Here is a 15251-nt window from a genome sequence, read left to right on the forward strand (position 1 = left end):
AAAAAAAAAAAAAAAACCACCACCATCCCTCATCCCCTGATGTCTGTTCTGAAAACTTAAGAGGACACGTTTTGAGACCCAAACAGGATACTGAACTGGTTAAGAGTTTTGGTGAGGATGGGCAGTTTAGGGGAGCAGTGGTCCCTAAAAGTGACTCTGGGAAGCTTGCACATTGGGGCTCCAAGAGTAGGCATCTCTACCAGCCATCCACAGGAAAGGCAGTGAAGCCGGGGAGTGCTCATCGCTGTGACCTGCCTTTCCATCCTCACAAGCATTTAAAAGCCCATTAAACTTCCCTTGAAAAGATGAGAAGACAGCTCTGAGGGTGCGCAGAGCTCTAGACTGTACTAGAGCGAGAAAGCCCAGCCTTGGAAATGTGCAGGCTTGGCTCACAGCTAAAGAGACACAAAGGAAATCATTGGCGAAGTGACGAAGCTGGTGCACGGCCAGCTTATTAGTAAATGAGCACAAGTCAGGGGAAAAAAGAGTGTCAGCCTGGATGCTGAGAAAAAGAGCTACAATCAGGCACCCACTGGGGGCTTTGTAAAATAGTTTATAAGTGTGGGGGGGAGGTGAAAAAGATACAACTCGACATCTGGCATGAAATATTGCCAAGACATCTCACTTCTATAAATTTAGTATATAAGGAAATTTAAATGCAAGAAATGCATATAATAAAGACAGCTGTAATATCAGTATTTTAAATAGAAAAAAAAAAGAAAAATGAAAGAATAAGAAAAGGAAAGAAAAAAGAAAGAACAAGCGAAAAAAAGAACCAGAAACGTGCTGCATGTCTTTAACAGAGATGGTTATTTTGGCTCACTTGGAATATTTTAAAGCCTTTGCAATGATAAATAGTAAACCTGCATAAAAAAATCATATATGAAATGTTGAGTAAAAATAGAAGTGTAGAATTGTGCGTAGTCTGTTCAGTTCCCTAAAATCTGGACAAATTTAGACAAAAATCTAAGGCAACTTTAAAGAAGAATAAATGATGGGAGCTGTGTGATGTTGTTAGGGGTGTGTCTTTTTTCTAAGCCTTGTAAATCACAAATTATAAGGTATCGAGTCCCAGGTGGAGAATCCAAAATGAGACTTCTATATCCGGAGCCAGGAACGTAAACTGGCAGCAGAAGGGGCTGCCCGAAGCCCCACATCCTGGCTGAGTGTGCTTTGGTGTCAGAACGTGTCTTAGCGTCTCTGTTGCCACGATTAAACACCAAGACCAGAAGCAACTTGGAGAGGAAAGAACTCCATCCCTGAGAGAAGTCAGGGCAGGAACCCAGGGCAGGAACCTAGAGACAGGAACTGGAGCAGAGGCCATGGAGGAGGCTCAGTTTCTTTCCACTCACTTGCTGAGCCCACTTTCTTGGGAGCTATAGGATGGACCATGCGGGAGGCGGGGCTAGCGGAGTGGGCTGAGCCCTCCCACTGGATCATTAATCAAGAAAATGCCCTACAGACTTTTTTTTTTTACAGGCAGTCTGGATGGAGGCGGTTTTTCAACTGAGGTTCCTCTTCCCAGATAACTTTAGCTTGTGCCAAGTGACAAACCAACCGAGATAGAGTGTGACCCTATACCTTAACTTCCATAAATAAAAACATTGTGTCCAAGAGAACATTAAGCTGAGCTATGATATTTCATACTTAGAAGCCTAGATTCTCATCGGGAGAATACTGTCAAGTGTGTTCAGGGGCATGGGGGGGGGGGCGGGGGGCGGCAGAATACAAGGTAAACGTTTTTGCCCGTTGGGCTTTCTACCCAAATTCTTCATAGACACATAGAGATAGCCCTGGTTCAAATCCTGGGAGCTCAAGAATTTCCAAAGCCAGTTCCAAAAGCACATTTCACTTTCAGCTCAACTCAGAGAACATTTTAAAATGAGACACCCCCAAATGCTGCCCTGCTCCCCAGAATCCTGACTGCCACAGAGTTACTAAAGTTAGCCCTGTATCTCTGACTCCCAAAGCCTTTTAAGAGTAGCAGGGTCCCTTAGAAGTGATGGCTGGGGTCCATGGAGGTACAGGGCACTGTCCCTTGCTGATGTTTCCCTGCAGAGCGAGCACTACAGTGGTAAAATGGGAGGGGCTCTAAGGAAGCATTCCATCTCCTCCCCCACCCTCATCCCATGCCAGCCCCATGAGGAGGCCCCAGGTGAAGAGCACAGATAGCAGTCATCATCATATTCTTTGTTTGTTTTTCAAAACAGAGTTTCTCTGTGTAGCCTTGGCTGTCCTGGACTTGCTTTGTAGACCAGGCTGGCCTCGAACTCATAGATCTGCCTGCCTCTGCATCCCGAGTGCTGGGATCAAAGGCGGGTGCCACAGCCGCCTGGCCAGACTTTGAAATTGTGTCCCTTAAGGATGGCAGCCAGTAGATGATACATATCAGTGAGTGGTTGTGAGCCACTGACAGGCTCCTGTAGCGCTCCCACAGGGCGAGGCCCACCCTGCCTTCCCCACTTCCCATCACACTGAGCTGCTGTCGTGCATTTTCCTGAACAAAGCAAACCTGTGCCCCTGGAGACATCCCCAAATGCCAAAGAGCAGCAATTAGCTTTCCAGAACTGGCAGTGTGAGGCCCCAGGGAGCCAGAAGGCGATGTGAGCGACATAACCCCACTCTTGTGTTTCCCAGGGGAACTCTCTGCTGTGTATGCCCAACGTGCTCAAGGTGTACCTGGAGAATGGACAGACCAAAGCTTTCAAGTTCGAGGCAAATACAACTGTGAAGGTATTTATTAAAAGTAAACCTGAACGTTTCTTCCTTACAGAAGCTGCTAGTTTCAAAGGACCACTGGATAGCTCTGTCTGCCTTGGTGGTCTTGTGCCCATGACAAGATACACACTGTATTATCTCATTTGGTTACATAGCCACCCAGTAAGATGGTTTTGGGGGTGGGGGGTGGCTGTGGGGTTTGTTGTTGTTGTTTGTTGGGACTCCTAGAGGTAGAAGTGACTTGTCCACAATCATATTAGATTTCCTATGCTTTCACCCTTACCCATGGGCCTTAACCCTTCCCTACCTCTTCCCTCTGCCTCCACCTGCTACCCAGACACCAAGGTGAGGTGTGAAGACAAGCCCAGAGTCCTGGCTGGATATTCTTACACATAATAAACTCCCCACTCTCTGAGAGGGTCACCGGGCCTGGTAAAGGACTGTAGGAGCCTTCAGTCACCTGTCGACAGGGTGAGCATCCCAGCAGCTCTGGTTCTCTAGAGCAGGATAAAATGAGGCTACAAAAGACGGGATAAGTGAGTTGTGCACGTGCCACATAGCATGCGTCTTTCTTGTGCCAGCACAGCAGCCCAGGCAGGGAAAAGGAAACACGCACCTGAGCAGCTCGGAGATGGAGGCAGAGGTGCACAGAGGCAGATGGAAGATGAGGCACACCAGGAAAATGGGCAGTTCCAGCAAAGCGTGCAGTGATCGCACAGGCTGTTCTCTTAGGGGAAGGAGGGGGTGGCTGTGGAGGGCCTCCAATGCCTTGACAGTGTGGTCCAGAGATGGGGGAGGGGTTCTAATTGTTCTGGATCATGGAAGGAAGAGGTGTCTGAGAAAGGCTGCAGTGGGCAGGCAAACTATTGTAGTTGAAACGTTAGAAGCTGTAAGTGGCAGGCGTGGTGACCCACACCTTTAATCCCAGCACTCAGGATGCAGAGGTAGGAACAGCTCTGTGAGTTCAAGGTCAAACTGGTCTATATGGTAAGTTCCAGGACATCCAGGGCTATATAGAGAGACCCCGCATCTTACACAAACAAACGAAAGACCACAACACACAACAAAAACAAAAGCAAAACAACAAAAAGAAGAAGAAACCCAGAAAGTTAAATAAGGAGCCTGGCTCTCTGGGGGCTGGGTAAGAGGCGGGATGATGACCCTGTATGTTATACACAGTAGCCAGGCCACGTACACTTGCGCACGCTAAGTGCATGCACGCACACACACATGTGCGCAGGCTCATAGCTAACATTTCACCCTGGCACCTTCCTCTGAATTGCCCAAGCTGCTCTAAATTCCCTTCCGGTTTCTACTTTAGTGTAATATAGGAGAAGCTGGAGAAAGCTCTTTGGAACCCAGGATGCTCCCTTGTTATTGGAGGAACAAAAGGGTGAAGTGGATGTGTTTCATCCATGCCAGGCACTTGGCTGGGCACTTCCTTACTATCTATTTTAACCTCTCAATAACCTTGGGAGGTGACTGACTAGCATTATCTCCACTTTGTAGATAGCAAAGCAGGCCCAATAGGCCCCCAATGTGCCTTGATCCATTGGCTTATAATCAAGCCTGCTCTACTGCTGAGCTCTGGGCTGGGGCTAACCTCTCCCCCGGTTGTGAATGAATTAGGCAGGGTTCTGCTTCTGTCATCTTTGATCAAAGTAGAATGGATGGAGGCAAGGAAGGCTTCAGTGGCAGCCAGAAATACCTTGAGGGGATTTGCAATAAGGGTTCATATCACAGGAATTAAGAAGACAGTGTTACGACAGTGAACAAAGGCTCGGCAAGTCTAACACCGGCTAATCCTATCTGTAGTAGCCAACATTTATAAAGCAAGTCTCTTAGCTCTTTAGAGTGGGGAGAGCAATGGATATAAACAAAGCCTGTTAGTGAAAAAAACGAAAACTGACTTCAGCTCATCAGGGGCTCCTTCCCACTCCCTCACTCTGGGAATAAGATTTTTAGATAATTGACCATGTCCCCTGGCTGGGGAGGCCTGGCAGCACTCAGAGGAAGGATAGCAGGCTACCAAGAAGACACTTGATACCCTATGAGCATATACAGGGGGAGGAGGTCCCCCTGAGTCACAGTCATAGGGGAGGGGAATAGGAGGAAAATGGGAGGGAGAGAGGAATGGGAGAATACAAGGGATGGGATAACCATTGAGATGTAATATGAATAAATTAATAAAATTTTAAAAAATAAATTTAAAAAATTTTTAGATTAAAAAAAAGGTTGTTCTTCAGACCAGAGATATAGCATAGTTGGTAGAATTTTTGCGTAGTGCACACGGAGCACTGGGTTCGGCCTCTAGAGCTACATGGGCTGGGTGAGTGTGGCTGGAGATCAAGATCATCCCTTGGCTGCATAGCAAGTATGAGGCCAGCCTGGGGTACAGACTCTGCTACCCTACCCAGAAAGAAACACAGGCAAACAAAAGCATCTCTAGGTGGAAGAAAATGTCATTTGATGCATTAACATTTACTGACTTACTGACACATGTGGGTCAGGCGTTTCAGTGTCATTTAGATGTTGCTAATACAGAAGCCATTTGCCTAGGGTCATCCTCCTAGGAAGCCTAGGGTATTGGGCTTGTAGTTGGAGTTGGGGACAAGGTACGGTGTGGTGTGCTCAGGGCCAGGACAGGGGCACAGAACTGATGTTGCGCAGACTCAGCGGGGAGAGCATGGGCCGGGGCAGACATGGAAAGACGCACGGGTTATGATAGCAGTGGATCAGGAGTGGTGATGAAAGAAAACCAACAAAGACCCAGAGATGGACACGCTTGCCACATGTAGGAGCACAGGACAGACACACTGACACAAGTACCAGAACATAAAGTGGGAAGTGGGGTATGGTGGTGCACACCTGCAATCCTAGCATTCAAGACTGAGGCAAGAGGATCATGAATTTGAAGTTACCCTGGACTACATTGTGAGATTCTATTTCTTTCTTTCTTTCTTTCTTTCTTTCTTTCTTTCTTTCTTTTTTAAATTTATTTCTGTCGTTTATAATTGTGTGTGTGTGTGTGTGTGTATACCTGTGTGTGGGTATGTACACACAAGTACAGGTACCCATGGAGACCATAGGAGTTAGATCTCTTGGGAACTGAAGTTAACAAAAGTTTATTATTTGTCTGATTTGTGTGTTGGGAATCAATCTCAGATCTTAACTACTGAGCCATCTCTCTAGTCCTGAGACCTCCTCTCTCTCTCTCTCTCTCTCTCTTTCTCTCTCTCTCTCTCTCTCTCCCTGCTTCCTTTCTTTCTTTTGACAGGGTCTCTCTATGTAGTCAGACTGGCCTTGAACTCACAGAGTTCTCCTAACTGCTGGGATCAAAGGTGTGCACCACCACTCCCAGCCTTGAGACCCTACTTTTTTTTTTTTAAGATTTATTTATTTATTTATTTATTTATTTATTATATATACAGTGCGCTGCCTGCATGTTCACCTGCAGGCCAGAAGAGGGCATCAGATCACACTATAGATGATGGTGAGCCACCACGTGGTTACTGGTAATTGAACTCAGGACCTCTGGAGGAGCAGTCAGTATCCTTAACCTCTGAGCCATCTCTCCAGCCCCGAGGCCCTACTTCTTAAAAAAGATGGGGGGGGGATACTATAGAAGGAGTAGTTGAGTTAGCACTTGATATTTAAGTATCTGTTAAACTGAACTTGGATTTTGGTCATTTAACCCTGGGGAGCCACTGAATGTTCTTGAGCAAGAGAGACCATGACAGATGCAAGCTTAGACAAGCTCCTCTAGACCTCTTGGAGGCTGAGCAACCCTTTCACAGGGGTCGCCTAAGACCGTTGGAAAATACCAATATTTACATTATGATTCATAACAGTAGTAAAATTACAGTTATGAAGTAGCAACAAAAAACTGACTTCATGGTTGGGGTCACCACCAACTGAGGAACTGTATTAAAGGCTTGCAGCCCTAGGATGGTTGAGCACCACTACCCGGATCAACATGATGAAAGAACAGATAGTAAATGTTTTAGGTCTTGCCAACCATCAGGTCACTTACTCAACTTTCCTATCAGAGTGGCTGGCATGGCTTTGTTCTCATGAATTCTAATGACAAAATTAGCGATGAGCTGGATTTGTTCCATGGCTGTAGCTTGGCAACTCCTCTCTGGATGCAAAGTGGAGGACTGCTGGGTGGCAGGAGGGTCCACTGGACAGCATGTTGCCAAGACAGGAAACATGTATGGGCTTTCAAGGCAAGGGAGAGATGGGAAGAGGGACTCACAGAGTCAGGAGGCAGCCTTGCCAATTAGTCAAAGACCAATAATCCGGGCCAGTGCAATACCTCAACAGGTAAAAGCGTTTGCCGCCAAGCCTGCAACCTGAGTTTGGGCCTCAGAACCCAGATGGTGGAAGGAGAAAACAGATTCCTGCAAACTGTCCTCTGAGCTCCACACACACACTCTGTGGCATGTGCACAACCACAAACATATACAGAGAATGAGTGGATAAAATGTTGCAAACAAACTGTTTTCTTAAACTCAGTAGTCAGTCTGCAATGCCAGAAGTGTATAAGTCTGTATTTCATAACTGTACTGCTAAGAGAGAGTGATGGGGCTTGCTGCTGTGGTAAGCACCATGCCCGGCACACAGTAGGCACTGAGTTGATGCTGTTGAATTGCAGAAGCACATATCCTCTTCAGGGCTTAGTCACTGGCGTAGTTATGGAGAGTGATGGAGCCAGTAGTAAAGGAGTCACAGGGAGCAAACAGTACGTAATGGTTTGGGGCTTTCTAAGTCTGAGGTTCTGACAGGTTCTGTAGTGCGTCCACTTGTATCTGTAGCGGTCACTCATCAGGTGACACCTTGCTGAGCATATCCTAGGCACCGAGCATTGGAGTATAACAGACCTAAACTGTGTTGGCTGGTTTATGTCAGCTTGACACAGGCTATGGTCATCTGAAAGGAGGGAGCGCCAACTGAGAAAATGCTCTATAAGATCTGGCTATAGGGCCTTCTCTTTCTTTCTTTCTTTCTTTCTTTCTTTCTTTCTTTTTTCTTTTTTCTTTTGTCATTTTGGTTTTTCAAGACAGGGCTTCTCTGTGTGTAGCCCTCCTGGCTATCCTGGGCTCACTTTGTAGACCAGGCTGGCCTCAAACTCACAGGGATCCACCTGCCTCTGCTTCCAAGTGCTGGGATTAAAGGCATGCATACCATGCCCAGCCCTATAGGACATTTTCTTAATTAGTGATTGGTGGAGGAGTGCCCAGCCCATTGTAAGTGGTTCCATCCCTGGCCTGGTGGTTCTGGGTCTATAAGAAAGGAGGCTGAGCAAGCTATGAGGAGCCAGCCAGTAAGCAGCACCCCTCCATGGCCTCTGCATCACCTGCTGCCTCCAGGTTCCTGCCCTGTTTGAGTTCCTGTCCTGACTTCCTTCAGTGACGAACAGTGATTTGGAAGTATAAGCCAAATAAATCCTTTCCTCCCCAACTTTTGCTTTTGGTCATGGTATTTATCATGGTAATAGAAACCCTGGATAAGACTCAAATGTAGGTGAGGGTTACACTGCTGTCTAGTAGGGACAGTAATGAGCAAGAAAACAAATGCTGGCGGTGCGCATGTGTAGGACACCACCTGCCTTCTGTGGGGAGCTAAATGCACACAGCAGTCCAGGTAATAGTTGTTGGTGTCTACCAAAGTAAAAGCACCAAGCCACGGAGAGAACAAGCGGTGTGTCCACGGACACAGGGTGAAGCCAGGAAGATCAGTCTCAGCCTAGAACCCATTGATGTGCCTGCTATGCTGTCTTTTACAAAAAGAACATAATTATCTGGGTGTGGTGGCGCATGCCTTTAATCCCTGCACTCGGGAAGCAGAGGCTGGCAGATCGCTGTGAGTTCGAGGCCAGCCTGGTCTACAAAGCAAGTCCAGGACAGCCAGGGCTACACAGAGAAACTCTGTCTCAGAAAACAAAAAGCAAAACAAAAAGAATATAATTTATTAAAGAAGTGGATATTAAATTAAGTAATGGGGCGGGGTGACAATGATTAAAAGTGCCCCAGGAGCTGGAGACTTAGCTCAGTATGTGTGAGGCTGTAGGGTCAGTCTTCAGAATGGAAAGCAAACAAAGATACTCCCACCCCAACTGAGAATAACAGGCAGGGTCAGTGTGGCCCGGTAACCATCAAGCCACTATCTGCCATTCCATCTTGACAGCCTCCCTGGCAGTCTGCTGGCATTCTTATCTTCCATGTCCCAGGAAGAACCTGAAGCCACTCATAGTCACATGAGGTAACTGGTAGGAGTCCAGGAAGCAGTTGGTATAGACAGGCAACTCTGCAGCGTCTACCCAGGCGCCGAGGCAAGAGACTGCTACTCCCCTCGGTGGCTGCTTCCTCCCAAGGAAAACAAGATAACATGGTGCAGGGCCATAAAAGTCAGACAAGGGAACCCGGACCCTGCCTGTGTTAGTAGTGGACGGAGGAGGGACACAGCAGCACCAGCCTCTCCCCAGATGCTAGGGGAGCTGTAGGAACATCCAGGAGGTCCCCCCACTCATCGGGAGACCTCTCTTCCCCTCTGCTACCAGGACATCATCCTCACAGTGAAGGAGAAGCTGTCCATCCGCAGTATCGAGTACTTTGCACTGGCCCTGGAGGAGCAGTACAGCGTCTCCCACCTACACCTGCTGCACGAAGAAGAACTCATCCAGCAGGTAGGAGACCCTGCCCTGCTCTGGGAGGCCAGGCTCCTCAGCCACTTGCACTCACTCAGCCGGAGGGACAGCAGAGCAACACTCAGGCCTAGTCTGCATCTGCTCCAACGAAGTAGGCAGGGCATAGTCCAAGCCGTCCACCTTAGAGGTATGGATATGAGACTTAGATGGTTTCCCCAGGTCTCATATCTGATAAAGCTCTTTGCTTTCCATCTCTGATGACCTTTCCTGGCACCTGCTGTCTCAGAACTATTAAGGGCCATTGGTTGCTGTGTCCAAAGCTCTCTTTGTGGTCTCTTGCCCCCATGAGAGGCACTCCCATGATGGGACAGCTAGTCCATCTTCGTCACCCAATCTGTCAGCCATGCAGGAAATGCACTGACAGGTCAGTTCAACAAACCATTGTAGGGTGTGTACTGTGAAAAGATCACAGCTGGGGCAGGGAAGGGCTTCTTCAGCAGCAGAGTACAATGGGGAAGCCTTGACCTTGGAGGTCACTCGGCCTCCCTCATCGCAAGTGAGTTACGACCTGGCCACTGCTTGATGACTGCTGCAAACTATTTTTTTTTTAAATAAATATATATGATTTCTTGCATTTACATTGAGGAAGAAAATCAAATTAAATCCCCAAAATAGGGGGAGAGGAGGGAACAAAGTGCAGAAAGGTACAAGCTACATCTTCCGTTGTAGAAATAGACACTGATATTACTTCACCTCAGAGTTTGGGAGTTGCAGCGCATCGACACTGCACTGCGCAACCGGGCTTTGGTGCTGCAGAAACAATTAGGTGCCATTGCCATCCGGGCGTGGCGGCAGAAGCACTTCTCGTCCGTGGTGGTGGGAGCTTCTGGCAGCTCCCACATTGTGTGGCAGACAGGAAATGGAGAGACTGTCAGCAAAAGCAGACCCTGTACCCTGCCTCAGAGACCCTCGCTCTCTAAGCAGGCCCCGCCTCCTAAAGCTCTACAGTCTCCCAGAAGAGACCAAGTGTTTAAGCACGTTCTGGGGAGGGAGGCCTCACGTTAGAACCACAAAGGAAGTAGTTCCAGCCTGTCCCTGGGAGGGCCTTGAGATGCCACAGGGTCTGTGAAGGAAGAAACATCACCCTTTCAGATCTTTCACATTCTGTACCACGGGGAAAGAAAGTCCGGCTAAAAGGGAAAGCTGTGCTGTCTGGGGAGAGCCGGAACTAGAACAGGTCTTTCTTTTCCCGTGTGAAGCGGCTGTGTAGAGAGCTGTGAGGTCACAGTGTCTTCTTTGCCCTGGGCAGGTGGTGGAGAGGGAAGACTCGCAGGACTCCCGCTGCCTCTTCAGGGTCTGCTTTGTTCCCAAGGACCCCCTGGACCTGCTGAAAGAGGACCCGGTGGCCTTTGAATATCTCTACCTACAGGTGACCGGGCTGTGCTTCCTGGGGAGACAGCGGCTTGGTGGCAGCTAAACAGCTCTGCACAGGGATTGTCTTTTTTTGAGAGGACAGCGGGTCCCATCACCCTTCCCTTTCATTCCTGCTCCGAGTTGCTGTGATGGGAGATTTGCTGTGGACTAATCAAATTTAGGCTTAGTCCTCAATGTAGATGATACACTTTTCTAATACTATTAAGCACTGTTATCGTTTCCCTTATTATTGCTGAACAGAGCTTTAGTGCTGCGCAAGCTCATGTTAGAGATGACATAACTGGGTATTAGAAGGGGCATGTTCTGAGGTCCCCACTTAGTGGAGCCAAAACCTGATTTAGTTTTCCTTCCTTCCTTCCTTCCTTCCTTCCTTCCTTCCTTCCTTCCTTCTTCGAGGCATTATTTCTTCTGTGTAGCCCTGGCTGTCCTAGATCTAGCTCTGTAGACCAGAGTGGCCTTAAACTCTGAAATCCGCCTGCCTCTGCCTCCTGAGTGTTAGGATTAAAGGCGTGCAACCACCATGCCTGCCTAGAAACCTGGCTTCTTGGCTCCCAGCCTGACCCTTCCCCCTATTGCCTGGGGTGAGATTAATTTTGTTATTTATATGGATGGGAAGAATCATCTGGGAGATGTTACTAGTTTACAGAAGAGGCATTCAATTTGGGTGTAAAACTGGCCCAAGTCTTACAGAAATGGCACCGGGAAATCATAGTAGCAGCAGCTGCCGTACCACCAATCCACTGTATCTGCATTTATATAATGCTGTGTGCTTAATGCCTACATTCCTGCGTATTATCTTCCCTAAGCCCCACAGACACCCAGACACCAAGCAGTGTAGCTCACACAGTTAGTATGCAGTTAGCAGCGGAAGGCATCGTGCTGAAAGAAGTCTTAATAATGTATAAATAAGGTCACACAACCAAGAACTGTCAGAGCCAGACCTCGAAGCTGACTGCTGATCCTCTGAGCTGAGAGATGGGGGTACAAGTGCAGACTCGCCTGTTGCCCAGCTGCTCTGTAATCTCTTGCAGAGCTGCAGCGATGTCCTGCAGGAGCGCTTTGCCGTGGAGATGAAGTGCAACTCTGCTCTCCGGCTTGCAGCCCTGCACATCCAAGAGCGGATCTATGCCTGCGCCCAGCCACAGAAGATCTCTTTGAAGTACATAGAGTGAGTGGCAGGGGGTGGCAGCTGGGTCACATGTGTGACTGCCGGCTCCTAGCCAGGATGGCCAGACTCCGCAGAAAGCTGATACTGGCCCATCTGCTTTTATCTCTCCATCCGTTTCCCTTTTCCCAGCCTGGCTCCCCATCTGGCTAGAAGCCACTTCCACCTGTAGTGAACGCAGGGTCCTCTTGGAAATTTCCAGTCCCTGGAAGGATGTCTGAGGCCATCAGTTGTCAAGGCAGGGATGTCTTGGAAATTAATTCTACCAACAGGTGTGATACAATTGCTATTGTATTATGTCCCCCCCCCCCCCGCAGCACCTTGAATGGGTGAGGCTTCAAATCCTAAGGTCCACGTACCCCTTGATTCTTATCTCTGAGCGCTAACACCCATTATGCCAAGGCCCTCCCCAGGCCTCAGCTCTAGCTTGTCTAGGCATCAAAATTATACGGAGAAATCAGATCTTAAGAACAGACAAGCTCCCTGCTCAAAACTAAGGCACCAGCCAAGGACAATACATGCAGTAAACTTCGAACCCCTACCCAGATCTAGCCAATGGACAGGACATTCTCCACAGTAGAGTGGAGAGTGGGGTCCGACTTTCATATGAACTCTCGTGCCCCATATTTGACCACGTCCCCTGGATGGGAGGCCTCGCAGCACTCAGTGGAAGGATAGCAGGCTACCAAGAAGAGACTTGATACCCTATGAGCATATACAGGGGGAGGAGGTCCCCCTCAGTCACAGTCATAGGGAAGGGGAGTAAGGGGAAAATGGGAGGGAGGGAGGAATGGGAGGATACAAGGGATGGGATAACAATTTAATGTAATATGAATAAATTAATAAAATAAAAAAATTTTTAAAAAAAGAACAGACAAGCTCCCTGGTCCTCCCCTGTTATAATGAGTCAAGGAGCAACTTTAGGGGCATTCCGTGGCTTCTAGGTTAATAACATTCAGACGCTTAGCCTTGGGGATTGACAAGTGCTGTCTGCAGCAAGAGCGTTTGGGCAGGGAACATAACTCAGCGATAGAGCGCTAGCCTAGCATGTGCAAAACCCTGGGTTTGTTTTCTAGCAGCGGGTGGGAGAGTTGTTCTCCTATCTAGATGATCGTGCCACATATTTTTGTCATAAAGAGGACTGAGAACAGGCCTGCTGGAGGGCTTTGCAGGGACGGCACCTGCTGCCAAGCCTCACAGTCTGAGTTCAATCCTCAGGGCCCACAGGGTGCAAGGAGAGAGCCGAGCCCCACAAGTTGTCCTCTGACCACTACGCATGGGCACACTCGCTAAAATACAGCAGCTCAGACTCTCCTTGGAGGTGTGACTCAGTATAGACACACAATAAATACATACACAAACAAGGAAATAAATAAAATGGGATTTTGTACTTAAAAGGAAATTGAGAGCTTCTGCTTTGAATATAGTGTGAAATATCACACTATAGAGAGACCAGTGTGTTTCCAGGTCAGTCGGGGGGTCCTAAACACAGCATCTGTATAGTGTCTATCATGTGTGCCTATGAGGAAATGCCCCCCCCTGCACCCCCATCCCCGTCTCTCTTTCCTTTTATCGAGATATACATATAGAGGAAATGCAGATATACATAGCCATCCCCTTTATCTTTCTGTATCTTTCTGTATCTGTACCACTGCCTCTGTGCCTGTCTCTGTTCCACCCACTAGAGAACAGGGCTCATAACTGCTGTGTGCTCAGAACTCTAGATCTGAGTTGCATAGCATTTGCTCTTCATTAGACCCAAGTGCAATGTAACCATGGCCTCCTTGTCTCCGCTGTGTCTCCTGGCAGGAAAGACTGGGGGATTGAGAATTTTATATCTCCAACTTTACTCCGAAATATGAAAGGCAAAGACATCAAGAAAGCCATTAGTTTTCACATGAAGAGAAACCAGAATTTGCTGGAACCCCGACAGAAGGTAGGGCAGTTGCAGCTTCTGCCGACCCACCCAGATGTCTGCTGGGGGAGTCATTGTCAATATTGCCTGGATTTTAGGCAAGCAGATAACTCTGATTTCAACAATCTTTTTTTTTTCTCTGTCAAAGCAACTTATTTCTGCTGCTCAGCTACGCTTAAATTATCTTCAGATCCTTGGGGAACTCAAGACATATGGCGGGAAAGTCTTTAATGCGACTTTGATGGTATGTACCAGAAAACCATGGGTTCCCGCTTGCTCGGGACTTGAATATTTGCAGATTGGCAGATATTTATGGGGCCCTGGCTTGGTATTCACCCATGGAAGATGCAAGGGGAGGCAGAGCTGAGAAAGTTACGATTTCTGCCCTCGAGGATGAAATAAGCTACCCCACACGACAAAGCCACAAGGCAAACTATGGCTTCTGTGGAGGGATGGGAAGAAAGACACTTCCATCGCTAACTTGGTCTGGGTCCAAGATGGCGATGGCTTTCAGATGGTTGGATGGGGACTGGCTGGAAAATGGGAGAAAAGCACTGGGGTGAAGCCGATTGTGAGCAGCACCTTTGGGAACTTCAGCACACGAGGGCATCGTGGGGAGCGATGGATGGGAATATCAGACTGGCTGCCAGACTGGGCCTGATGGTGCAGAAAAATGAACTGAGGTGTGGGCCTGAGACAAGGAAAGGAGAAGAGCCCTCTGCCAGGAACCCTGCTTCCTTTGTGGAGTCTCGGCCCAGCACACGTGCGTCACAGCTGTCAGTGGTCACGGTGCGTGGTGCGGTTCAAGAGACTCTCCTCCACCAGGCCACCAACCCCAGAAATTCACAGCTCAGAGCAGCTGACAAGTAGATACTTTAAAAAAAAAAAATTCAGAGGTCTTATGTTTTTTATTACTTACTTTTAGTCATGGGTCAGTCCAATAAGACTGCTGACCTCACAGCCCAGACAGAAGAAAAGCGAGTGGTCAGAGGAATGAGGAAAATGGGAGGAGTCTGTGTATAAAGACAAGACCCCAAAGGTGAAAGAGGGACTAGATCACGGGACAGAGGGATGTGAAGGGACTGGGAAAGCCCTCCGACCCCAGCCTGCCTTTGCTTTTCCTGTCTCTGGGAAGAACGGGCAGCCAGCGAGGGATGCAGGGCTGGCTCGGGGCTCAGCTACAAATACAGAATAATACGGATTGTACTGTCAGAGAACTTTACATGTCATGTGAAAGTTGATGAAATAAGTAAGATATGCCCAGGTTCTCAGAGACATACAAAGGATGTGGGGTGCACATGATGGAGGGGCTGCTCTGGTTTGAGGCGGCCAAGGCTTTCCCTAGGCATAAGATGGTGTGTATTCATTTT

General features: G+C 48.2%; 1 protein-coding gene across 4 annotated transcripts in view; it reads left to right on the forward strand.

Moving 5' to 3' along the window:
* FRMPD1 (FERM and PDZ domain containing 1) overlaps window positions 1-15251 on the forward strand; it is a 145629-nt gene that overhangs the window by 121392 nt on the left and 8986 nt on the right. For all 4 annotated transcript variants that reach the window (XM_084778083.1, XM_084778082.1, XM_084778085.1 and 1 more), the window contains exons 7-12: window positions 2638-2733; window positions 9281-9406; window positions 10677-10796; window positions 11833-11969; window positions 13776-13902; window positions 14030-14125. In XM_084778083.1, coding sequence (XP_084634209.1) covers window positions 2638-2733; window positions 9281-9406; window positions 10677-10796; window positions 11833-11969; window positions 13776-13902; window positions 14030-14125 — 702 coding nt within the window. The remainder of the gene's footprint in view (window positions 1-2637; window positions 2734-9280; window positions 9407-10676; window positions 10797-11832; window positions 11970-13775; window positions 13903-14029; window positions 14126-15251) is intronic.

Source organism: Acomys minous, assembly GCF_964271855.1.
Source record: "Acomys minous genome assembly, chromosome: 1".
NCBI lineage: Eukaryota > Metazoa > Chordata > Mammalia > Rodentia > Muridae > Acomys > Acomys minous.